At 42.4% G+C, this 25,895-nt stretch overlaps 1 protein-coding gene across 7 annotated transcripts in view; it reads left to right on the forward strand.

Moving 5' to 3' along the window:
* PCNX1 (pecanex 1) overlaps positions 1 to 25,895 on the forward strand; it is a 236,382-nt gene that overhangs the window by 208,745 nt on the left and 1,742 nt on the right. For all 7 annotated transcript variants that reach the window (XM_089686842.1, XM_089686844.1, XM_089686845.1 and 4 more), the window contains 5 exons: positions 5,317 to 5,547; positions 6,198 to 6,472; positions 10,723 to 10,931; positions 13,421 to 13,848; positions 23,477 to 23,617. In XM_089686842.1, the coding sequence (XP_089542968.1) occupies positions 5,317 to 5,547; positions 6,198 to 6,472; positions 10,723 to 10,931; positions 13,421 to 13,848; positions 23,477 to 23,617 (1,284 nt within the window). The remainder of the gene's footprint in view (positions 1 to 5,316; positions 5,548 to 6,197; positions 6,473 to 10,722; positions 10,932 to 13,420; positions 13,849 to 23,476; positions 23,618 to 25,895) is intronic.

The following is a 25,895-nucleotide window of genomic DNA, read 5'->3' on the forward strand; positions in this document are numbered from 1 at the left end:
TTTCCTGGTAGATTCTAAGTCAGGCATTTTAAAATGTTGTACTTCTAAATAGCCATTGATACAGGAGAGGTATACCTGCATTTTAATCTGTTTTATAGGTTAACAAGGATTAAAGTGGAACTCTAGGAATTATCCTAATTGCATGGCACAGTTAACAGGCTGGATAATACCCTAGACTATAGACTGCTGCCGTCAAAGCTTTTGGATAAGTCACCTGGGCATACTCTTATAACCCTACTCCACTCCGTGAGACCTCATTGTTTTCCAAGTGTCCATAGGTGATCCCTAGGGAGAATTTTTTCATTGCTGAACCAGTTTCCTTATTCTTGATCAGTCCATTCTTCACTGCCTTCTACTCAAACAATAAAAGCAGTGCATCTGGATAAGTGTAACCTCAGTAATACTTTGGGAACCGGACCCTTGGTTCTGTTGCCTTTCAGGCAATAGATTCTGCTTGGGCGTTCACCTTGGCACTGAATGAAATGCATTGTATGGTCCATTTCTATGGTTCCCAGGCCCTGAGGACTGTATAGAAGTATAGAAGGTTTGTCCTGTCAGGCAACAATACTATAGCTTTATGGCAAGTATGAGGCTCAGTATCTCCATTATTTGCAGTACACTTATTTAAGTGGCCTCTGGATAGTATTTGCTCTGTGCAAAAAAGTCAAGAAACTGGGAATGTGTATGAGCTTGTTCACTTATTAAGTGTTTAATACTTTTAAACTTGGTGGTTAAAAAAGTTGCCATTTAGAGCTTAGTCTCAGGTGGATGATTAGGTGTCAGATCACACCACAGGATGCACTATTACCACCACTTCCCTCCAGGCCATGAAATGGTACTCAGGCACTTCTTCCATTTAGGGGGTCTATGTTCCTTTTTATATGAAAAAGATTCCAGAGAGCACTTGTATTTTTGCTGGCAGTTTAAAAACATTTTTCCTTTTGTAAATGTCGTTGCTTAAAAAAATGTTCTCCGGGGCAATGGCCACCTCCCTTTTTTTAACCACTTAAACTCCAGAAGGTTTTACTGCTTCATGACCAGACCATTTTTTGCTATTTGGCACTGCGCATCTTTAACTGGCAATTGCGTGGTCATGCAACACTGTTATGCAAATGAAATTTAGATTTTTTTTCCCACATAAATCAAGCTTTCTTTTGGTGGTATTTGATCACCACTATGTTTTTTTTTTATTCTATAAATGAAAGAAGACCAAAAAAAAACAATTTTTTCTAATTTCTGTTATAAAACATATCCAATAAAAAAAATTTCCTCAAATTGTTTCATAAATTTAGGCCAAAATGTATTCTGCTACATGTCTTTTGGTAAAACAAAATCCCAATAAGTGTATACTGATTGGTTTGTGTGAAAGTTCTAGCATTTACAAACTGTGGTATATACATTAGTACATCAGAATTGATTTTCAGATGGCCGATCTCATTTCTGGAGGCCCTTAAAATACCAGGACAGTTCAGATGCCTCCCCCAATTGTGCCCTTTTTGGAAACTAGACCGCCTGATTTATTTATTATCAGGCATGGCAAGTTTTTTTGAAGTTGTAATTTTTTGTCACAATGTTTTTGAAAATTAAGAAACTAAATAAAATTTTGTTTTTCTGTGACTTTTTTTTTTTTTTTTTTACATACTGTCATCAGCACAGTAGTGTCGATATAGTTACATACTTATCAGAGTAGCTCAGTGTCACCATTGTAATACTGTACAACTCTGAGGGGGTGATCATGGATTTTTTCTTTTACACTTTGATTGCTTTTACAATGATCATCATTGTAACAGCAATGCTTTTAACGGTCATGAATGAGTTTCATTCATAACAGATGTGATTATTAGTAATCTGTGATTGGCTACAGCTACTCGCTTGGTACAGGGTGCTGTGATTGGCCCGGGTAACGTGATAGCTGTGAGCCAATCGCAGCTCGCCGGTAAAAGAAGCAGAGCTGTTATAAATTCAATTCATTCATAACAGCTTTGTTGACATTGTACAGGGAGCCGCAATCTGGTTTGTCCACCATCACGTGGGGGTTGGGCAGTGGATTGGTGTGCTGCGCACCCCTCTCCTAAACCTGTGCAGGCTAGATGACGTTCATGCACGTGATCCAGCCTGCATGTGCCACCTACCCGTGGTAAATGTTTTATGGGCGGTAGACAAGTGGTTAACTTTTTGCCTATTAACCCAGAATATGGGCATTTTTGATTAGAGAGAGTTGGCTTCCATTGATATCAATGGACTTCCAGTTCGGCATCTGAATTTCTTTTAAGTTTGCCAAACCCTGCTTGAACCAAACCCAGGGCTGTTCAGCATCTCTATGCATTTACCCTATCTCTGCATCCTGCTACATGAATAACCCGCAGAGGAATACCCTCACTGATAGAAATGGTATAAAACAGGCGCAATGGAACTGTTACAAAAGCTTGTGCTCTGCTATAGGTTTGCAACACACTTAAACAGCTCAGAGTGACGATGTTTCCCTTGCACTTGAGTAGGACCCTATTTTAACACCAGTCTCTGCATACCATTCTAGTTTTAACTCAAGAACCCCATCAGGAACCTTGATGAATCTGACCACGGCAGATTTCTCTGCAACTATGGCAGTCCTTTTTGGGACAATTAATGGTCTTAATACAGCCATCCCTGTCCAGAACTCAAAAGCGCCTCAAAAACTCTTCCTAAGTTGGAACTTAATCTAACTGCTCTAGAAGTGGTAAAAACAAAGGAGATTGACGTGGAATCCATGCTAGAGAAGGCTGCAGAAGTGTTCTTACCCCTCTGCTACTATACACCAGATTCTCTAGCTTCATACAAAAAGTTTGCCAAGATAAACGTGCTCACTTCTGCTGTCCGTAAAATCCTTTGAATAGCTACACTTTCAAGACATCTCTTCCCTTTTACTGTGCCCCATGTGCTAAGAGGCCTGCAAAGTCTAAGAAGACATTCCTCAGTCCCGAACAAATAGAATGAGCAATTTATGACAATTGAAGTACTCCTGAAAAGGCAAACCCCTTAAAAAAAAATGTTGCCGATGTACAGTACATGCTGTGGAAAAAGGAATTTACTAAAACATTGCAGACCTTGCTGTCTCAGTCCTATATAAACGTCTTACTGTGCCTACAGAATAGGGGCAGCACAGTGGCTAAATGATTAGCACTTCCACCTGGCAGTACTAGGGTCGTTAGTTCGATTTCCAACCACGGCACCACCTGACTGAAGTTTGCATGTTCTCCCTGTGCATGCGTGGGTTTCCCCCAGGTACTCCGGTTTCCTTCCACACTCCAAAGACATGCTGGTAGGTTAATTGGATCCTGTCTAAATTGGCCCTAGTATGTGTATGTATGAATATAAGTTAGGGACTTTTGATTGTATACCCCTTGAGGGTTAGGGGCCGATTTGAATGTACAATATAGATGTAAAGTGCTGCGTAATTGGGTGGGTAGTTCTCTTTATGCATAGTTTTCAGAGAGGGTTTAAATTTATGCCCAGGTAGAGAAGGGAGTCTGATTGCCAGCTAATGTTAAAGTTTCTCTGCACGTCCCTGACCATCTGGTCATCTAGAGACCAGTTTAGGGCCTGAGATTTTGCATGGTTCCCCTTAACTCCTGTCATAGTTGTGAATTCTGATGAAAGAGCTTGTAAGTTGTGGATAGTATCTTTCGGCGACAAAATTAGCATTAAGATATCATCAGCAAAAAGGGCGCATTTGTGTTCCCTGTCCCCGCAGTAGATGCCTGTGATGTCTGGGTAGTACCTCATCTTAATCACTAGTGGTTTGAGTGCTAGGATAAAAAAAGGTGGGAGATAGGGGTCAAAGGAGATATATACTCACAAACAACTGTAGTGACAAAGGCATATCAGTATTCAAAGCAATCACGTCACCAAGTCAGCACCCAAAGTACAAGAAGACCCTCAAATGGCTGACGTGTTTCGAGGGGTGATCCCCTCTTCATCAGAGCCAGTAGCTTCATATTATGTGCCTTTTTAATCAGTGTTTGTTTCATATAGAATAAGTAAAGGTATATCTGTCAGGTTTTTATTGCTTTTTTACATTTGCAATACAAGGAAAGAAATCTCAGCCAACACACACCATGCAAGCCCAGTATGTACTAGGTTACAGCAGCCGCTGCCTAAATCCATCCAGTCCACGCCCCTTTTCCTCCCCCCGCTTTTCTCTCCTCCATTCTTCTCCCATCCTTTTTTCTTCCTTTTCACCTTTTCAATGCTTCCTTCAATACTTTAACATTCTACTCCTTCCCCCCCACCCCCCCCCCTCTAAAAATCCTGACTAACTGCATCATGCTTTAAAATCCATTCCAATACATGATATATTTTTTGCCACACATAAAATAGACCAGAAATGGTATATAAATCCATTTCATTTTTGATCATGTGCAGCACTCTTTGCTCCCTCCTTCCCCTCTTTTTAGTTTTCACCTGTTTGTTATTTAATCACCACAGTAGCCCATGATGCCATATATACCTTTCCTATATGGCTAAGCCCCGTCGGCGGGGTGAAACATGTGGTGTGTGTGGGGGGGGGGGGGGACTCAATGGAGTTAGGCTGAGGCTGCGATTACCTATTACATGCTGGGCTTGCATGGTGTGCGGTGGCTGGGATTTCTTTTTTTTTCTGTGGATTATATGGAGTCAGGGTGGACTCCTATCCTGACCTTTGCCCTCAGTGGTATATATCAAATTGAGGGACACATATGCCAAAGCGGAGACTCTGAAGTTGGTTTAGGTTCACTTTTTGCATTTGTTGGATTGATTTTTCTCACTGACAGGAAGTGAGAAGATGAAATATCCTTAGCAGGGACATACCACAATACTGGTTTTGTACATTGAAGAAGAGACAGGACTTCTTATGAGGAAAATATCTGCAATAGCAGTGAACGCCTGTTCCACACCTTCCACTGAACTCTAAAAAGAAAAGGTTTTAACTGGATATACTATTATCCTGCCTAGCTGTTTGTTATTGGGTAGCTTCCTCATTGGTTGTTGCCTCTTGCAGCTATTGGATCTATTTAAAGGCAAAGATCTGAGGTATAGCTTTTAGCAACCAATTAGAAGTTGTCTTTTATATGTTTTCTCACTCAATGATGCTGAAATGAGTTCTGATTGCCATCAATTACTGCACTTTATAAACCAAGTTGTGTAAAGGGTACAGGGCATAATAACATAGGTCTTTGAAATGCACGTTAAATGTGTATATCGGTTTCTTGCTCCGTCCCAGGAAAGTGCAAGCCGTAGAGGATCTTTGAATCAACAAAAAATGTAGGAGTGTAATTGTTAAATATTTATTTATTGTAGGACCACTTCACCTCTCCGGATGAGTATGATGACCCTGCAGTGTTGTATGAAGCCATCATGAATCATGAGCAGAATTTAGTGATTGCCCATGAAGGCGACCCGGCATGGAGAAGTGCGGTTCTCTCAAATTCTCCCTCGCTGCTGGCCCTGCGACATGTCATGGATGATGGAACCAACGAATATAAGATCATCATGTTGAACAAGCGCTATCTCAGTTTTCGGGTCATTAAGGTGGTTTCCATAGCCATTCCTTTTCTTGTTCTCGAGATCACAATCTATAGTTGCCAGAAAGTTGTATTTGAAGAGTATGCAGATTTCTTCTGAAAATCCTAGTTCTGCTCTCATTCTGACCCAATTGCTTTAGAACTTTGAGTCACTGATCCAGAACAAGTTCTGACTTTCACTGCCTAAGTGCTCGTTCTGGCTCTGTGCCTCACGGTGGTGTAGCCAAAAACAGCAAGAGGTCGTTGGTGGCAGCGCCATCTTTCTTTCAGCACAGATTTCCTTTAATTCTGTTTTTGTTAAAAAAAACAACAAAAAAAAAACATGGCAACCATTCAAATGTCTGTTAAATGTTATCAAATAGTGTGAACCTGGAAGTAAGAATATGGGTTGTGTGCATTGCAACATATTTGTTTACAGTAATCATTTTAAATAAGAATGGTGTCCAATGGGATGTAAATGTAAAAATGAGTTAGACTAGTGGTTTTCCTGTTATGTACCCAAAACAAATAATGTTTTCAAAATTTACTTCAGATTTAGAAGGCTAACCGTTACAAAGCATGAGAAAATACGTGAGAGCTTGAGATGAAGCACTTCCCAAAAATGCAATACTTTTTATCACACTACATATAATGCCCTTCCTCAAATTTTCTTGACAGGTAAACAAGGAGTGTGTTCGAGGTTTATGGGCTGGACAGCAGCAAGAACTTGTTTTTCTAAGGAACCGCAACCCAGAAAGAGGAAGTATTCAGAATGCTAAACAGGCTCTCAGGAACATGATCAACTCATCTTGTGACCAGCCTATTGGATATCCCATCTATGTATCCCCACTGACCACTTCCTATTCTGACAGCCATGACCAGCTCAAGGAAATTCTTGGAGGGCCAATTAGTGTGGCTAATATCAGGAACTTTATTGTGTCTACATGGCACAGGTATGAGCAGGAGATGTTTGAAAAAAAGATACTGAAAATTAAGATTGTATACTGACACTACAATTGTTTGATAAGAGACATGAGAAAGTTTCAGGCTTGTTTGGGTTTGATAAAGTGGGAAAGACCACATGTTTTAGAGGTTTGATATCTTATGTGGAGAATGGAAGTTTACAGTACTCTCATGTCACTACTAGAAACAAGGTTTTGCTTGGCAAAAGTGTAAAGCCAACCATAGACGGTTTAAATCATCTGTAGGGCTAGCTGATTTTACCCAAATCAATTGTTGTACGACAGCCTGTTGGATTCTTAATGTGATTATTGCCACCGGCTATAGTCGCTAGCAATAATCACTGTGTTCTACCGGCAGGGATGGCTAACCAGGGATGGCCCCCATTTGGAAAACAAAATGGCTACATGGGACGGATTCCTCCCATCAACACTGACTGTGTTGATGGGGTAAGCAAGCGATTTTCTTTCTTGCAACCCAGGGTTTCAGGATAGAAAATTGCATCATCCATGGCTGGCTTAGGACACATTCACACATCCGGCAACTCAGTGAATTTAGAATATAATGGGCATATTTCTTGCAGTTGTTTTTATCATGGAAATTGCTAGTTTAGCAACTAGGTCAAAATGCATAAAGGTCTTTAAAAGTACCTTTAACCCCTTAATGCCGGTGCCTCCTGGCCCTTTGAGGTTTCTTATGCTGGGAGGGTTATGATCATGTGACCACCGTGATTGGCTTTCAGAGCAGTCACATGTTTGAAAAGCTCCTGATTGCAAGTAGCGATTGGGAGCTTTGTGTTAGGTACCGGTAACTGTTCCGGGCACGTACTCTCAGCACAGGTTTATTTATATTTATTTTCATACTTTTATATGCGATCTTTCCGCATCAAGTCCCACCTGCCAAGAGGCCACATATAAACTCACAGGCCACTTTATTAACCACTTCAAGTCCGGACATTTTCACCCCCTTCCTGTCCAGGCCAATTTTCAGCTTTCAGTGCTATCACACTTTGAATGACAATTGTGTGGTCATGCAACACTGTACCCATACAAATTTTTTAGCATTTTTTGAGACCGATAAAACTTTATTTTGGTGGTATTTATTCACCACTGGGATTTTTTTTTGTTTGCTATATAAATGAAAAAGTCCAAACATTTTGAACAAAAATGTGTTTTTCTTATACAATTTTGCAAATAATCTTTCTTCATAAATATTGGCCAAATGTATTCAGCTATCTTTTTAGTAGAAAAAAAAATAAAACCCAAATTAGTTTATAGCCAAAAAATATAATCTTTCTAAAATAAATTTAAAATCGGATATTCCCTGAATCAACTTTACCTATAAATGTTAGTATAAAGTTATATTCTGTGTATCCAAGAAAGAATCCAGGCCTTTTTTAAAGCAATCCACTGAGCTGGCCAGAACCAACTCTTGAGGGAGTCTATTCCACATTTTCACAGCTCTCACTGTGAAGAAACATTTCAGTATTTGGAGATTAAATGTCTTTTCCTCCAGATGTACAGAGTGCCCCCTTGTCCTCTGTGATGACCTCAAGGTGAATAGCTCTACACGAGTTCACTGTATGAACCACTGATGTATTTACACATGTTGATCATATCGCCCCTTAATCTCCTCTTCTCAAGAGAGAATAAATTCAGTTCCTCTAATCTTTCCTCATAGCTGAGCTCCTCCATGCCTTTTATCAGTTTGGTTACTTTTCTGTGTACTTTCTCCAGTTCCCTAATGTTCTTTTTGTGAATTGGTGCCCAAATTTGAACTGCATATTTTAGATGAGGTCCTACTAATGATTTGTACAGGAGTAAAATTATATCACTCTCTCTGGAGTCTATACCTCTTTTAATACAAGAGATTTTGCTCACTTTAGAAACCGCAGCTTGGCATTGCATGCCATTATTAAGCTTGTGATCTACCAGAACTCCCAGATCCTTATCCACCATTGATTCACCCCCCTTGTTGTACCCCCCCTAGTATGTATGGTGCATGCATAATCCTAGCCCCCCAAGTGCATAACCTTACATTTATGAACATTAAACCTCATTTGCCACATACAGTCAGGTCCATAAATATTGGGACATGGATACAATTCTAACATTTTTGGCTCTATACACCACCACAATGGATTTGAAATGAAACAAACAAGATGTGCTTTAACTGCAGACTGTCAGCTTTAATTTGAGGGTATTTACATCCACATCAGGTGAACGGTGTAGGAATTACAACAGTTTGCATATGTGCCTCCCACTTGTTAAGGGGCCAAAAGTAATGGGACAATTGGTTTCTCAGCTGTTCCATGGCCAGGTGTGTTATTCCCTCATTATCCCAATTACAATGAGCAGATAAAAGGTTCAGAGTTCATTTCAAGTGTGCTATTTGCATTTGGAATCTGTTGCTGTCAACTCTCAAGATGAGATCCAAAGAGCTGTCACTATTAGTGAAGCAAGCCATCATTAGGCTGAAAACACAAAACAAACCCATCAGAGAGATAGCAAAAACATTAGGAGTGGCCAAAACAACTGTTTGGAACATTCTTAAAAAGAAGGAACGCACCAGTGAGCTCAGCAACACCAAAAGACCTGGAAGACCACGGAAAACAACTGTGGTGGATGACTGAAGAATTCTTTCCCTGGTGAAGAAAACACCCTTCACAACAGTTGGCCAGATCAAGAACACTCTCCAGGAGGTAGGTGTATGTGTGTCAAAGTCACCAATCAAGAGAAGACTTCACCAGAGTGAATACAGAGGGTTCACCACAAGATGGAAACCATTGGTGAACCTCAAAAACAGGAAGGCCAGATTAGAGTTTGCCAAACGACATCTAAAAAAGCCTTCACAGTTCTGGAACAACATCCTATGGACAGATGAGACCGAGATCAACTTGTACCAGAGTGATGGGAAGAGAAGAGTATGGAGAAGGAAAGGAACTGCTCATGATCCTAAGCATACCACCTCATCAGTGAAGCATGGTGGTGGTAGTGTCATGGCGTGGGCATGTATGGCTGCCAATGGAACTGCTTCTCTTGTATTTATTGATGATGTGACTGCTGACAAAAGCAGCCGGATGAATTCTGAAGTGTTTCGGGAATATTATCTGCTCATATTCAGCCAAATGCTTCACAACTCATTGGATGCCGCTTCACAGTGCAGATGGACAATGACCCAAAGCATACTGCAAAAGCAACCAAAGAGTTTTTGAAGGGAAAGAAGTGGAATGTTCTGCAATGGCCAAGTCAATCACCTGACCTGAATCCAATTGAGCATGCATTTCACTTGCTGAAGACAAAACTGAAGGGAAAATGCACAAAGAACAAGCAGGAACTGAAGACAGTTGCAGTAGAGGCCTGGCAGAGCATCACCAGGGATGAAACCCAGCGTCTGGTGATGTCTATGCATTCCACACTTCAGGCTGTAATTGACTGCAAAGGATTTGCAACCAAGTATTAAAAAGTGAAAGTTTGATTTATGATTATTATTCTGTCCCATTACTTTTGGACCCTAAACAAGTGGGAGGCACATATGCAAACTGTTATAATTCCTACACTGTTCACCTGATTTGGATGTAAATACCCTCAAATTAAAGCTGACAGTCTGCAGTTAAAGCACATCTTGTTTGTTTCATTTCAAATCCATTGTGGTGGTGTATAGAGCCAAAAATGTTAGAATTGTGTCCATGTCCCAATATTTATGGACCTGACTGTAGTTGCCCAATTAAACAGTGCATTGAGGTCGGCTTGTAAATTGGAGACATCCTGTAAGGACGTTATTTCACTGCACAGCTTGGTGTCATCTGCAAAGACTGAAATGGGATTTTTAATCCCAGACCCTATATCATTTATAAATATATTAAAAAGTAAGGGTTCCAACACTGAACCTTGGGGTACACCACTGACAACCCTAGACCATTCAGAGTATGAATCTTTAACCACTACTCTCTGAATACAATATTTTAGCCAGTTTTCTATCCATTTACATACAGATTTTCCAAGCCCGTATACTTTACCTTACACATTAGCCATGTGTGGGGAACTGTGTCAATTGCGTTTGCAAAATCCAAGTATACCACGTCCACCGCCACCTCTCTGTCCAAAGTTTTGCTCACCTCCTCATAAAAAGAAATCAGATTTGTTTGACAAAGTAGTTAATATGTTGTAATAGTGTACTATTCTTTCACTTCATTTTGCAATATTAACATCCAACTTATTTTATCTGATATCCTGTTTTCTAGGTTACGAAAAGGTTGTGGTGCAGGATGCAATAGTGGTGGAAATATTGAAGACTCTGATGCTGGAGGCGGGACCTCCATAAACAGTAACAATCCTTCAAATGCAAATGATACTCAAAGTAGTTTATCACAGGGGGGCATCCCAGGAGGTACAGGACATGTACAGACATCACGCTTACAACCTCCAGGAGTCCCCCATCCATCAACACTAGGTAAGGGATCTTCCTTAATTAAAAGTCTTTGAGAGCATGTACAGATCATGTACCTACACAGCTTAAACAGCATGCCACTACAGAATGTTCTCAGCATACACTACAGACCCCAGATGGGTCATACAGTTATTAAACTGGAGCCATTATTGGTAGGCTTATTTTAATTTTGCATATGAGTTCTCTTTAGAGTGTAAAGCGAGTACTTTTTAGAGCGTAAAGATGCATGAATAACCATTCTCAGAACATTATATATTTCATGCCATTTTTTTTTACTGGCTTTAGTTTGAAAATTCATCTGTATAAACATGCTAATAAAACACATAATGCTACTTGGAGCTTTATCGCAATAATGCTAGGTTCACACTATTGCGGCTTTGCGTGGGCACAGCAGTCCATTTGAATGGGCTCCTGTGCTTGTATTTCATGCAGGAAAAAGGTTCCTGCAGCATTTTGCAAATGCAGAGGTCTGGAAATTGCATGGTGCTTGTTCCTGCACTCGCAAATGCGTAGTGGTTTTTAGATGTGTGGGGGTGCCATTAAGAATTACGCTCCTGCTTGTTTTTAAAGACCAGCATGTTTTGGCTGTGGGAACAGCTGCGATACCTGCAACCATAAATCATAAATAAAACAATGCTGCACTGCTAATTAAATCAAAAATAAATTTAAACTGAATTAAAACATAACTGAAATAAAGTGTCCATGAAAATAAGTCCATAAATGTAAAATCATCAAATGGGGATTCGGTGGTATAACTTTTCACAGATAAATATGCTTCTTCACGTGCTGATATCCCAGCACCATCAGATGAAGTGCTATAGATCATACAGGCAGTGTCACCTCAGTGCTCACAGAATTCTCACCTCAGAGCAATAAAAATGCGCTTTGTAATACCAAATAGGCAACAGGCTCTTTACTTTCCCATTCATCAACCATATGAAAGTGGTCAGACACCTTTTAAGCTTTCAATAAAGTATCAAGCTAGAACTAGGAACCAGTCCCTTTTAACCACTTGCCTACCAGGCACTTATACCCCCTTTGTGCCCAGGCCAATTTTCAGCTTTCAGCACTGTCGCACTTTGAATGACAATTGTGCGGTCATGCAACACTGTACCCATATGATATTTTTATCATTTTTTTCACACAAATAGAGCTTTCTTTTGGTGGTGTTCAATCGCCGCTGGGTGTTTTATTTTTTGCGCTATTACAAAAAAATAGAAACAAAAAACATTTTTTTTTTCACATTTTTTGTTAATATAAAATTTTGCAAACAAATAATTTTTCTCCTTCACTGATGTCTGTTGATGAGGCTGCACTGATGGGCACAGGTGGACGGCACTCATGGGCACAGGTGGGTGGCACTGGTGGGTTGCACTGCTGTGTACTGATCATCAGTGCCGATCTGTTCTCTGACAATTGCCGGTTATCAGCAGTACTTTCCAAAGTGCAGCCGACAATCGGCAACTGCATCTACCAGTGATCTGCTGTGTCATTGGACACAGCTGATCACGTGGTAAAAGGCCGCTGTGATCGGCTTTTACCACAGCAATCACAGGACACAGCGATCACGGAGAACGCCGGGAGCGTTGGAGGGCGCGTTCTGGGAGGATGTCATATGACGCCCTCCCAGAACTGGACAACTGTGTTGTAGCCATCTATTTGGCTATAGCGCTGTTGGCAAGTAGTTAAGGATGTTGGAGGTCACAGATTTTTATCCTTAATAGAGGAAACAAAGGACACTCCGATGGTACAGTATGTACTAACAGATGTATTTATAAAAACAGTGGTGCACTTGCATGTAAAAAATTAATAAAACGCCATGAAAATAGATAAAAATCACCAGATCCAAGCTGCACTTCCTTGCAGCTATAATCACGAATTTTGCGTCTGCCCAAAGGGATCGGTCCCTAGTTCTGGCTTGATACGTTATTGAAAGCTTAAAGGTGTCTGACCACTTTTATATGGTTGATGATCGGGAAAGTGAAGAGCCTGTTGCCTAGTTGGTATTACAAAGCGCATTTCTATTGCTCTGAAGTGACACTGCCTGTATAATCTTTAGCACTTCATCTGATGGTTTGGATATCAGCACGTGAAGAAGCATATTTATCTGTGAAAAGTTATACCACTGAATCCCTATTTGATGATTTTACATTTATGGACTCATTTTCATTGATACTTTATGTTTTAATTCAGTTTAAATTTATTTTTTATTTCATTTGCAGTGCAGCATTGTTTTATTTATGGTTTGGTTGTGGGAACACAATTTTATTGCTAGCAGCAGTCTTCATTGTTACATATTGTTCACATAATTTTGCTTGTTCACTTTATTTAGGTAGTGCAGGGTTTTTTTTGCATTTATTTAGATACCTGCAACCACCCACAATAGTGTGAACCTAGTGTTAGAGTTTCAATACATTTTTGTTACAGAAATGTGCTGTGTTTAAAAAAAAAAAAAAAAATTGTTTTGTAATTTAAGACTTTCATTATTGCAGGAACCAGCCACAGTTCCCACTCCATGCAGTCAAGCCTTGTCAGACATTCCCCTGCTCGTGGCTCTGTAGCTAGTCAATCATCTTATTGCTACAACAGTCGTCACTCTTCACTTCGGACATCCAACACAGGATTTGTGCCTTGTAGGCGCTCCTCTACCAGTCAGATTTCTCTCCGCAATCTCCCCACCTCCATTCAGTCCCGCCTCTCCATGGTAAACCAAGTAGACCCCACAAGTCAATCAGTTGTGGTAGGTCTTCCTTCCTCCAGCAGCTCCAGTCAAAGTATCCCAGCATGCAAACGACACACTTTAGTAGGATTTTTGGGAACCGAAGGTGGGAATAACCTCACTGAAACACAATCTTGTGGAAATTCAAGTCCAGCAACACATTCAAGAGCCAAAAAAGAAGATGTTGTATATAGAGTGCAGGTTAGACAACTTTAAAGTTTTCTTTGTCCTGATACCAAATTTGTTATTCATGGGAATGGCACTCCAAATTCTCAGCAAAATTGGATAGCTGTTTTTGCTTGCAGTAGATATCATTTTGCTTCTTTGAAGTTTCCTATAATTAGAAATCACAAAATCACCTCGATGATTCAAACTTAAAGCAAAATCTCTGTTCCAGTGTGTCCACAAGATTCCAATTTCTTCCTGTAATGGGCACTGCCATGTTGCCCCTCATATAGCATAGTAAAATAAAGCCATACTGTCTGTCACAAAACACATCTGCTCTTGCAGGCATGTGTCTACATACCTTTGTGGATGGGAAGTAGTTAAAGATATGGGTGCTTCCTTGAAGAGATGGCTTTGCTTCTGGTGTTAGGCAAACCATCTTAAAACATGAAAGAGTAACTCCACTTTTGTGGTGGAAGAAAAAAACCCTGGTTAATAAGTGTATGACTCTGGGTTTTTAATAAACTTTGCTGCAGATTCCTACCTGTTTCTGCTCTGAAAGAAAGTGGTGTTTGTTGTTCTTCTGTATGTTTGGATACTGATTCTGAATGGGAGTAAGGTTTTTACTATTGATCAGCTGATGCACAGTGCTCTGATGAGGAAAGCTGCAAGTTCTACACTCCTTTAAAAGTGATTAACCCTTTAGGAGCATCCCACTGAAAATCACATTTTTGTTGCATAGAAAATCTAAAATCGGACTGGCATCCTAATGCAGACTCCTGGGAAAATTAGTGAGACAATCATGCTCAAGCAGGAAATGACATTTCTGGAGTCATTCTGTACACTAATTGCTTACAGAATGCCTCTAGATTGCCATACTGCATTACATTTTTTAGAAAATTACAGCACTGCAAGTTGAAAAGGAAAGGCTATTTTTAACAATAATAAATTACAATATGGCTTGTGTCAGTATTATACAGCCCTGACCAAACGTTTTGAGAATGACACAAATCTTAATTTACCTGCAAGGAAATGTGTAATCATCATTGCTTTGCACAAAAAGGGATTTACTGGCAAGGATATTGCTGCTACGAAGATTGCACCTAAATCAATCATTTATCGGATCATCAAGAACTGTAGGGAAGAGAGGTTCGGTTGTGAAGAAGGCTTCAGGGCATCCAAGAAAGTCCAGTAAACGCCGGCACCGCCTCCTAAAGTTGATTCAGCTGCGGGATCTGAGCACCACCAAGTGCAGAGCTTGTTCAGGATTGGCAGCAGGAAGGTGTGAGTGCATCTGCACACACAGTGAGGCGAAGACTTTTGGAGGATGGCCTGTTGTCAAGAAGGGCAGCAAAGAAACCACTTCTCTCCAGAAAAAAACATCAGGGACAGACTGATATTCTGCAAAAACTACAGGAATTGGACTGTTGAGTACTGGGGTAAAGTTTTTCTCTGATGAATCCCCTTTACTTTACTTTTGTTTGGGGCATCCAGAAAAAACTTTGTCCGGTGAAAAGGTGAGCACTACCATCAATCTGTGCCATGCCAACAGTAAAGCATCCTGAGACCATTCATGTGTGGGGTTGCTTCTCAGCCAAGGGAGTGGGCTCACGCACAATTCTGCCCAAGAAAACAGCCATGAATAAAGAATGGTACAAAAACATCCTCCGAGAGAAACTATTCCCAACCATCCAAGAACAGTTTGGTGACGAACAATGCCTTTTCTAGCATGATGGAGCACCTTGCCATAAGGCAAAAGTGATAACAAAGTGCCTTGGGGAATGAAACATGTAAATTTTGGGTCCATGGTCAGGAAACTCCCCAGACCTTAATGCCATTGAGAACATGTGGTCAATCCTCAAGAGGCGAGTGAACAAAAAAACCCCACAAATTCTAACAAACTTCAAGCATTGATTATGCAAGAATGGGCTGCCTTCAGTCAGGATGTGGCCCAGAAGTTGATCGACCGCATGCCAGGGCGAATTGCAGAGCTCTTGAAAAAGAAGGGTCAACACTGCAAATATTGACTCTTTGCATAAACTTAATGTAATTTGTCATTAAAATCCTTTGAGACTTATGAAATGCTTGTAATTATACTTCAGTATACCATAGGAACATCTGACAAAAAGATCTAAAAAACACTGAAGCAGCAGACTTTGTGAAAATTAATGTGTCATTCTCAAAACTTTTGGCCAAGGCTGTATATATCCAATGCGGCACCATTAATCTACGTAATCTGCTGGGTTTGGGGAAAGGAATGTAATAGTGATTCATTACGAGGGCACCACTATTGAAAGTTTCAATTTCAAGATGGTTTTGTGGTGCCTAAACATCAGACTGCTCTTTAAAATATATGGTCACCTTAAAGTCGGAGTTCAGTCAAACACAAACTATGCTAAAATCTACTCCTACTCCCATTCTAAGCCTATTCTATTTACTTTTGTAAGGGCTCAGTTACACTTGCTAGTAAGTGCCTACCCCTTCAACATGCTTTTTTGATGCTTCGGTGGTGCTTTTTTGAAACTTTATTGAAACTTGGCAAATGCCTTCTGTGTGTATGTTGAGATTCAGTTTGTGTTAAAGGGGCCCAGTAGAACCCCAGCTCAGTAGCACCACCACACAGCAGATCCCCAGCTCATTGGAACCCTCTTTCAGAAGATGCCCAGCCTCTTAGTACCCTCGTTCAGCAGATCTCATGCTCAGTAGCTACCCCCAGCTGTGCTGATTCCCCACTCAATAGTAACCCCCAGCTGTGCTGATTCCCTCGCTCAGTAGCAACCCCCAGCTCTGCTGATTCCCTCGCTCAATAGTAACCCCCAGCTCTGCTGATTCCCTCGCTCAATAGTAACCCCCAGCTCTGCTGATTCCTCACTCAATAGTAACCCCCAGCTCTGCTGATTCCTCACTCAATAGTAACCCCCAGCTCTGCTGATTCCTCGCTCAGTAGTAACCCCCAGCTCTGTTTATCTCCTGCTCAGTAATCCGAAAGATTAATTCCCTTTTTGTCATCTCAGATGGTCCTTGTTAGTGTGCACCCATCTCTCATTCCACTCAGACAGGTTATCATCCAAGCTTATGGTCTCAGAGATTGGGTTCCACTCTCGCCTGTCAAGGCTCAATCTGCTAGATCTGAGTGTTTTTTTTGCATCAAGCACCTGTTTCCCAGCATTGCAAGACACGTGGTCCTCTGTTCATACGTTCTCTAAGTTCTGCCAGGTAGATGATGTAGCTTCATCTAATGCCAAGTTTGGCAGTAAGGTCCTTCTGGTGGCACTATAAGCTGCAGGCAGGTCCACGTTTTTTGTTTTCTTGGGCCTTTTAGTGTTTGCCGTGTTGCCCCTCAGTTGGAGTGCTTTTGGGCATCCTGAAATTGAAAGATTTCCTATGTCCCTCAGTTGACGGGAAATCAAAGGGATTTTTTCACTTCCCATAAAATCTTCTCTTTTTTTTTTTTCGGAGTTAATTGAGGGACACAGGTCTCACCCCCATGTGTTCATGATCAAGCTGTCAGTACTGTTTTTTTTTGTTTTCTTTAACATACATCATGGGACACAGAGCAGGCTATTCATGACTGTGGGTTATATGCCACCTATAGGTGAATGGACACTGGCTGACCAATCAGAGAGGAAGTCCTCCCCTATATAACCCCTTCTACACAGGGAGTACTTATGTTTTTAACCAGTGTCTGTAAGATCGATGGTCACTGAAAGTGTTGCATGTGCTCTTAGAGCACACCCGAAGGTCCAGAACGGCTCCATTAGAGAATATGGGACTTTAATCGGATCCATTCAGAAAGCTGTTAGCCAATATGGATGGTACCTGAGCCTCACTGGATAAGGAGAAGAATCCTCTGGGTTTTGCCTGTAATGCAGCCTTACAGCGCTGGTCCCTGCATGATGAAACCCTGTGCAGTATAATACTGACCAAGGTGCTTTCCGGTGGGGTGCTGTACAGGTTCAAGGCAGTGTTCTGGGGACCGGGTCCTTGAAGGTCTGCATGACAAAGACCGCTGTGATGGTTGAAGGTTGGACTCCTGTTATGATTCAGGGTCCTACAGTATTTCTTTGAAAAATCTGACTGGTCATTCTGGTGGCCACTGGGGGCAGTGTGCTGTTGATCTGGCCAGCCCATGCTGTGTGTGTCTCTAATGGCTGGAGGAGAAAGCTGCAGCACAATACTTCTTTCGAGTTCATGGGGCCACTCTCTATAGCTTACACTGGTACAGTGGAGGCAGGAAGTAGATGGGTAGCCATTTTAGCTTGTGTTCCCATGTGGCTGGCAGTTTGTGAGGCTCCTGGGAGTAGCAGAGAAATGGAGCAGTCTATGGCTGGATGATGGTGTGTGAGTATTTTTTTTGGGGGAATTGCATGACAAGACAGGATATGACTATCACTGCATTAACTTGCATAATCTTGGGGGCTTGTGCTACTGTTTTTAATACACCCCTGCAGGGGTATCAGTTCACTTAAAAGAGTTGAGTCTCCAGAGTAGCTTGCATTTGATCTGCAAGACTTTACATTTTAGCTGTACTGAAGCAGCATGGGAGGCTGTGTTTGATACATATATGTCTGCTTAGCTTGGAACCAAGTGCATTTAATTTTGACACAGTTCTTTGAAACCATACGCTTCTAGAAAGCGGGACAGTTGCAGCATTGTATTACATTATTGCATGCATACCTGCATAGTTTTGTGAACTGTATATTGAATAAACTGTATTTGTACATGCATTCGTGCATGCGTACCTGATGCTTTGGATGGATCCGTACATGCGTACCTGATGCTTGAGCTGCATTTGTACATGCGTACCTGGTACTTGGGCCACATTCGTACATGCGTACTTGGGACGCATTCGTACATGCGTACTTGGGACGCATTCGTACATGCGTACTTGGGACGCATTCGTACATGCGTACTTGGGACGCATTCGTACATGCGTACTTGGGACGCATTCGTACATGCGTACTTGGGACGCATTCGTACATGCGTACTTGGGACGCATTCGTACATGCGTACTTGGGACGCATTCGTACATGCGTACCTGGTGCTTGGGCCGCATTCGTACATGCGTACTTGGGACGCATTCGTACATGCGTACTTGGGACGCATTCGTACATGCGTACTTGGGCCGCATTCGTACATGCGTACTTGGGCCGCATTCGTACATGCGTACCTGGTGCTTGGGCCGCATTCGTACATGCGTACCTGGTGCTTGGGCCGCATTCGTACATGCGTACCTGGTGCTTGGGCCGCATTCGTACATGCGTACCTGGTGCTTGGGCCGCATTCGTGCATGCGTGCCTGGTGCTTGGGCCGCATGCGTGCCTGGTGCTTGGGCCGCATGCGTGCCTGGTGCTTGGGCCGCATGCGTGCCTGGTGCTTGGGCCGCATGCGTGCCTGGTGCTTGGGCCGCATGCGTGCCTGGTGCTTGGGCCGCATCCGTGCCTGGTGCTTGGGCCGCATCCGTACATGGGTGCCTGGTGCTTGGGCCGCATCCGTACATGGGTGCCTGGTGCTTGGGCCGCATCCGTACATGGGTGCCTGGTGCTTGGGCCGCATCCGTACATGGGTGCCTGGTGCTTGGGCCGCATCCGTACATGGGTGCCTGGTGCTTGGGCCGCATCCGTACATGGGTGCCTGGTGCTTGGGCCGCATCCGTACATGGGTGCCTGGTGCTTGGGCCGCATCCGTACATGGGTGCCTGGTGCTTGGGCCGCATCCGTACATGGGTGCCTGGTGCTTGGGCCGCATCCGTACATGGGTGCCTGGTGCTTGGGCCGCATCCGTACATGGGTGCCTGGTGCTTGGGCCGCATCCGTACATGGGTGCCTGGTGCTTGGGCGGCATCCGTACATGCGTGCCTGGTGCTTGGGCGGCATTCCCACATGCGTGCCTGGTGCTTGGGCGGCATTCCCACATGCGTGCCTGGTGCTTGGGCGGCATTCCCACATGCATTCTTAAATGTATAATACCATAGACTGCATACCTACACTTGCATGAACTGCATAGCTGCATGCTTGCTTGCCATTATGATCGTATAACTGTGGACCAAGGTGGCTATAGACATATATTCCTGCGGGATTGCAAAGTTAGGTGACAATATAGTTACTTAAAGGGTCCCAGAAATTGTAGCCAGTAGAAAGGCAGGTACGCTGCCCTCTGGTCCAGTGGACTCGATGAGGTGGGGGGGGTGTAATCTCGCGGTGTTCGCATTTCACGATAAACAAGTGCTGTCAGGGGTATCTGGGCCACTATGTTTGTCTGGCATTGCAGCTATTCCTGGCGGTGGCGGAGCTGCAATGGATTACGGCTGCATTGCCCTGTGCGCGCCTGGGCTCAATCTAATCAGGGTCAAGCCCTGGTTACTCCCTAAGGGTAGACTGCCTGGGTATACCAGGTATTGTAAGCTTTTCCTCTCCAGAGTCTGAGACGGCTGTGTTTTGAGAAGTGACTCGGGCAGAGGATGCTTGGGAGTCTCTGAGGTGATTTGAGACACTCGACAGGTTCGCAGGGCCAAAACCAAATGGCGTGAGGTCTGTCCTAAATCTGAAGGCACTAGACATAATTCTAGACGTCATCCTGTTTCGGATGCGATCGGTCCAATCAGTGGTGGCTTCTCTGCAAGAGAGAGATTTCGGGTGGCCATAGTTCTCAATGACGCATATCTTCCTGTGCCAATTTTTTAGGCTCATCAGGGGTTCTGTGATTGCAGTAGAAAATTACCTTTTTGTTGCTATGGAGCACTGTCCTTTGGGCTGACCACAGCCCTCCGAGTGTTTGCAAAGCTCCTTGCCCTGGTGCTGGGTTTGCTGAGGACACAGGGTGGTGTCAGTCTCATAAAACCTTAATGTTTCTTTGCTCAGTGAGCAGTCGGTTTCAAGTTTAAAGTGAAATGTAAGAACCAATAGGTATCCTTCTGTACATACTCTGCATGAGGAGATAACTACATTGAAGCGGTTTCCTTTGTGAGGTTCAACTCCAGGTCTTTTGTAGAGGAACATTCGATCTGTCTGGATCATGAAGGTCCAAGCATTGGATTGCCGTAGGGCTTTGTCCCCGGGGTAGTGCAGAGTCCGAATTGATGGTTGTTTGGTATGTGGAGAAGGGGTAATTTTCCTTCCAGTAATATGGAAGATCGTAACCATTGATGCCAGTCTCTCTGGTTGGGGGGTTGATTTTAAGGTGGCTACAGTTCAGGGCACTTTGTCTCCACAAGAGGGAATACTGCCCATAAATGTTTGGAACTTAGGCAGTACGCCTTGCGCCGGATTATTGGACTAACCCGTTGCACAGGTTGCGGACAGTGTTCAGTCCGACAATGTCACTGCAGTGGCATATATATGAACCACCAGTGCAGCGCCAGGAGTCATGTGGTTCAGGAAAAGGTGAACCACATTCTGTCTCGGTCAGAACAACATGTGCTTTCTGTCAGCGGTACATATTCCAGATATAGGAATCTGGAAGAGGTTTTTTTTTTTTTTCCCATAGGTCAACGGCTGATACTGGGAGAATGGTCCTTGCATCCCCAGATGTTCTCGGCAATCTGCCAGCATTGGGGAACCCTGGATGTGGACTTGCTGACTTCCAGGTTCTACAACAGGTTAGACAGGTTGTGCCCATGTTGAGAGTCCCACTGGCAATAAGGGAAGATGCACTGGTAACACCTTAGGGACCAGTTACCCCTAATCTATGCTTTCCCCCGATTCATCTATTGTTGTGTCTTTTGTGCAGGGTTCGAGAGGAGGTAACACTAATAGTGGTAGCCCGGCCTAGCCCAGGAGGGCTTAATAGATCGACGTGTATCTGGCAGGGGACACTCCAGTTCTTCCAGACCTATTGTCTTGGGTCCGATATTGTATCCTGTATATTATTACTAGGATTCAAGGCATGGCTTTTTAAGCCCAATTCTGGTAAGATTGGGCAGTCTTGGGTCCTGTTTTCTGTGCATTTTTGAGTGCTAGAAAGCCGGCGCCAGGCACTTCCATTACAGGACCTGGAAATCGTATTTGCCTAGTGGGAGGCCAGGAAGTGGCACCTGTGGTGGCAGTGGGCGATTGTAAGGTTTTTTTTCTTTTAATCTTTTTTCCAATTGGGAGGGGCAATGAAATTTTACCTTGAGTATTATTATACAGGATTTATATAGCGCCAGCAGTTTGTTCAGCGCTTTACAATATAAAGGGAGACAATACAGCAACAATACAGTTCAATACAAGAGGGATAGGAGGGCCCTGCTCCTTGGAGCTTACAATCTAGGAGTACCATTTTTAAGATCAAATTTCGTCTCTATCCAGACCGTTGTTCTCACTCCTTGATTGGAACTTCGTGCAGGGTGCAACATGGATGGTCCCATCTGTCAGGCCACCCTTGTGTCCTTATGATTTTGGCTGTACTTGCAGAGGCCGCCTTTGGAACTAATTCAATCGAATCCTTTGTTTCAGAAGGTGGCTTCTTTGGTTACGTTCACTTCGGCAGGAAAAGTGTCAAAGCTGGCGGCCCTTTCATGTAAGGAGCCGTTCTTGGCTTGATAGGGTGATGTGCCCTCATCCATCTTCCTGCCTAGAATGATTTTTTGGTTTTCACTTAAATCAGGACAGTATCTTGTCTTTATTTTTTTTCCTAGTCGGCAGAGGAAAGAGCGCTGCATACTCTGGATGTAGTTCAAGTGGTCATGATTTACTTGAGTTGATGGCACAGGTCAGGAATCCTAGTTTGTGCTGCCAGAAGGACCCAGAAAAGGCAGACTGCATCCAGGTCAACTATTATTCATTGCATCCACCAGTTTTACCTTCAAACCATAGGCTAGGATGGTAAAGTCCCATCCTTTTGTGCGATAGCACACTCTACCAAGATTGTGGGGGTGTCTTGGGCTATCCGCCATCAGGTGTCAGTTACTCAGGTTTGCAAGGTCACTACATGGTCTTCAGTCCATACATTCAAAAGGTTCTACCAGGTGGATGTCAGATCTGTGGTGGATTCTGCCTTTGGCCGCAGCGTGTTACAAATGGCTGAGCAGGTCCTGAGGAATTGTTGGCGGTGGCTATCATGGTGTCACCTTCCCCTCAAAATTTCTTTATTGCTTTAGAAAATCCCACATAGTCATGAATAGCTTGCTCTGTGTCCCATGATGTACGATAAAGAAAACTGGATTTTTGTCTACGCATTTACCTGTAAAATCTATTTCTTGGAGTACATCACGGGACACACAGGTCCCTTCCCTCTTTCTGGAATTTCATTGCTACAAAAGGTGGCATATAACTGACAAAGTGAATAGCTTGCTCTGTGTCCCTTGATGTACTCCAAGAAATGGATTTTACAGGTACCTATGTAGAAAAAAAATCCAGTCTTTTTTTTTTTTTTTTTTTGTCCAGTCCTCCTGTAGGCAGCAGTACAACATGAAGATGAGACTTTCTGTGTCCCTCAATGGACTCTAAGAAAATTATTTTTCTGTGAGTAAAATAAAAATCCTATGTTTCCTGCTTAAACAATGTATCCAATTAATTGATCGGTAATTGATCAGCCGACAGTAAATTCAAAAAAGTTACAATTTACTGACTTAAATTAGCATTTTTTGTTATGTTAAGTGGCTTTATGATGTGTAAACATTTCTCATTTTAAGGCTCATGATCACTGTAGCTATCGTACATTGACACACCTTTTCTCTCCTTAGATTGTGGATCCAAGCCAGGTGCTTGAAGGAGTCAATATGTCCAAAAGGAAAGAGCTGCAGTGGCCTGATGAGCTGGTGCGGCTAAAAGCCGGAAAAAATAGCTGGAAGGACTGGAGCCCTCAGGAAGGCATGGAAGGCCATGTAGGTTTCGCAGGTTACTATTAATATCTCCAAAGGAGAAACATTTTTTGTCCTTTAGGCTCCGTTGTATTGCTGACTAAATGAAAATGAAGCTGTGAGGACACTTTAAGTTAATAGTTTTTTTTTGTTATAATATAGCTAAAGGTGGAAAATTTTGCTAATCAGAGTTAAATACTGTTCCATATATTATGGGTGGGACGTTTAAGGATCACTCGATGTTTTGGGTGGGACATATTGTTGCACTGCTGCTTTAATAAACAGGGAGTATTGTAAATAAGAGCTTTTGGTCATAATTTACATCAGACATTGTGGACTTTTCAAGCTGCAGCACATCTTCATTATTTTCCTACACATAAAATAAGACTACTGTGAGTTTTTTTTATTTTTTTCCTTTTAAGCATCGACAAAAGCAATGCTTAAGATGATCTCCCTTTAAAATATTTCACCTCCACATGGAATACACACAGGAAGATGGAATCTGCACACAGAAGTACTGTGACTGCCCTTTACCACATACTTTCCAACATTATATTTACTCCCACTATGTCAAAAATAACTTTAAACTTTTTTTTTTGATTATTATTATTTCAATTTGTTTGAAAGGAATAATATCTGCAGTTTTAGCTGACAAAGAAAGTAAAGGCAATGTATATGCTCTAAAGCTGCTAATGCAGTCTGCCTTGTGATAATGGTTTCAAGCCTACTATCTACAACTTGCTTCTCTCCTCTAAGCATTTCTTTCACAGCATACCCAACCCCCCCCCCCCCCCCCCCAGTAGCTTTTACAATTTGAATCTGTCACCTACACACATCCTACTGAAACACTAAAGCCTATATATAAAGGGAGCCTGTCAGAACAGAGACATTGCTACAGTTGATTTGGTTTTTAAAGTTAAAGGCTCCAGGGCTGTCATCCTGATGGCCTGATAAGAACTTGCTGGTTTCAGGACAGTGACTAACCAAATTGTGAAGAAAGGATATGGATGACTTCAATGTAACGTGGTTTGAAAAAAAAAATCTTTTGCTATAGAAACTTTGGAGGTGCTGATGGTTTCTTTTCATAACACTATGCAGGGTTGCTGAGCAACACACTATATAACCAATCAGTATTCTGCTTTAACAGTTTTTTTTATTGGTAAGATAGTTGCTGGGATGTGGGGGGTTATTGCTTACCACTCCACTTTAACAGTTGTCAAATAAGCCTTAAATCCTAATTCTAGCTACATTTTTAATAGTATTTCACTCCAACTACTGAATCTTCAAATTTTTGTTCTATAGGGGCCCATTTATACCAGCAGTGACTTAAATAACATTCACAATAAAGCCCAAATTCCAGCCAAAACATTTTCTCAGTAAAATAGGGAGAGGTTAGACCCTCTGTTAGGTTGTTACAATCTGTCATCCTGTCTTAGTGATAACTGCTCCCATCATTTCATGTCCTGCTGTCAAAGGTATGTTAATTGAGGTGCAACCTCTCCAGTAGGAAGGGAAAATGTCACCAGCACAACGAGGATCACCAATATGGGTCCAAAAGTTTTAATGAACGATCACATAGTTACAGCAAGGCAACGTTTCGGAGTCTCGCAGGACCCCTTCATCAGGCATGGGACCACATTTGGTCACATGCCTCATGAAGGGGTCCTGCGAGACTCCGAAACGTTGCCTTGCTGTAACTATGTCATCGTTCATTAAAACTTTTGGACTCATATTGGTGATCCTCGGTTTGCTGGTGACATTTTCCCTTGCTGATGCTGTTCGGTTCCAGCCAACGGTCGCTGCAGCACCCACTTATATGCCATTTTTAACGCAGGAACATGTGCGTTTGTATTGTACACTCCAGCAGGGTCACAGACTGCAACATAAGCTTGACATAGTATCTATAAACCACCACACTCTGTTCCTATTTGGATGTACTTTTAGCAGTAAGGGTTAAGCTGCTGAGCACCCTCTGTTGTCCTATTGGGCAATAGTGTGCAAATAAATTTCGGATTAATAGTGCTGCTCTTAATTACTGTTCCTATATCCACAAATATAACATTAGCCTTGTAGCAAACAAATATTGTAAAGTGTCCTTTAATTAAAGTGCCACAACAATTGCATGCAATAATAAATAGGAAAATAAAGTGCTATTTGTGACAAAGTGCAATGTAATTTGTAAACTATGCCAGTATTACAAAAATGTTCATCCTTGTATATCTCACCTCCTTGTATGTCTTCTGTAATCATTTACCATAAACCAAGTTCATACTTCAATAAAAGTTCATCTTATATAAAGTGT

The sequence above is a fragment of the Staurois parvus genome, unplaced genomic scaffold, assembly GCF_062004578.1.
Source record: "Staurois parvus isolate SC_StPar_1 unplaced genomic scaffold, SC_StPar_1.0 ptg000414l, whole genome shotgun sequence".
NCBI classification, from domain to species: Eukaryota; Metazoa; Chordata; class Amphibia; order Anura; family Ranidae; genus Staurois; species Staurois parvus.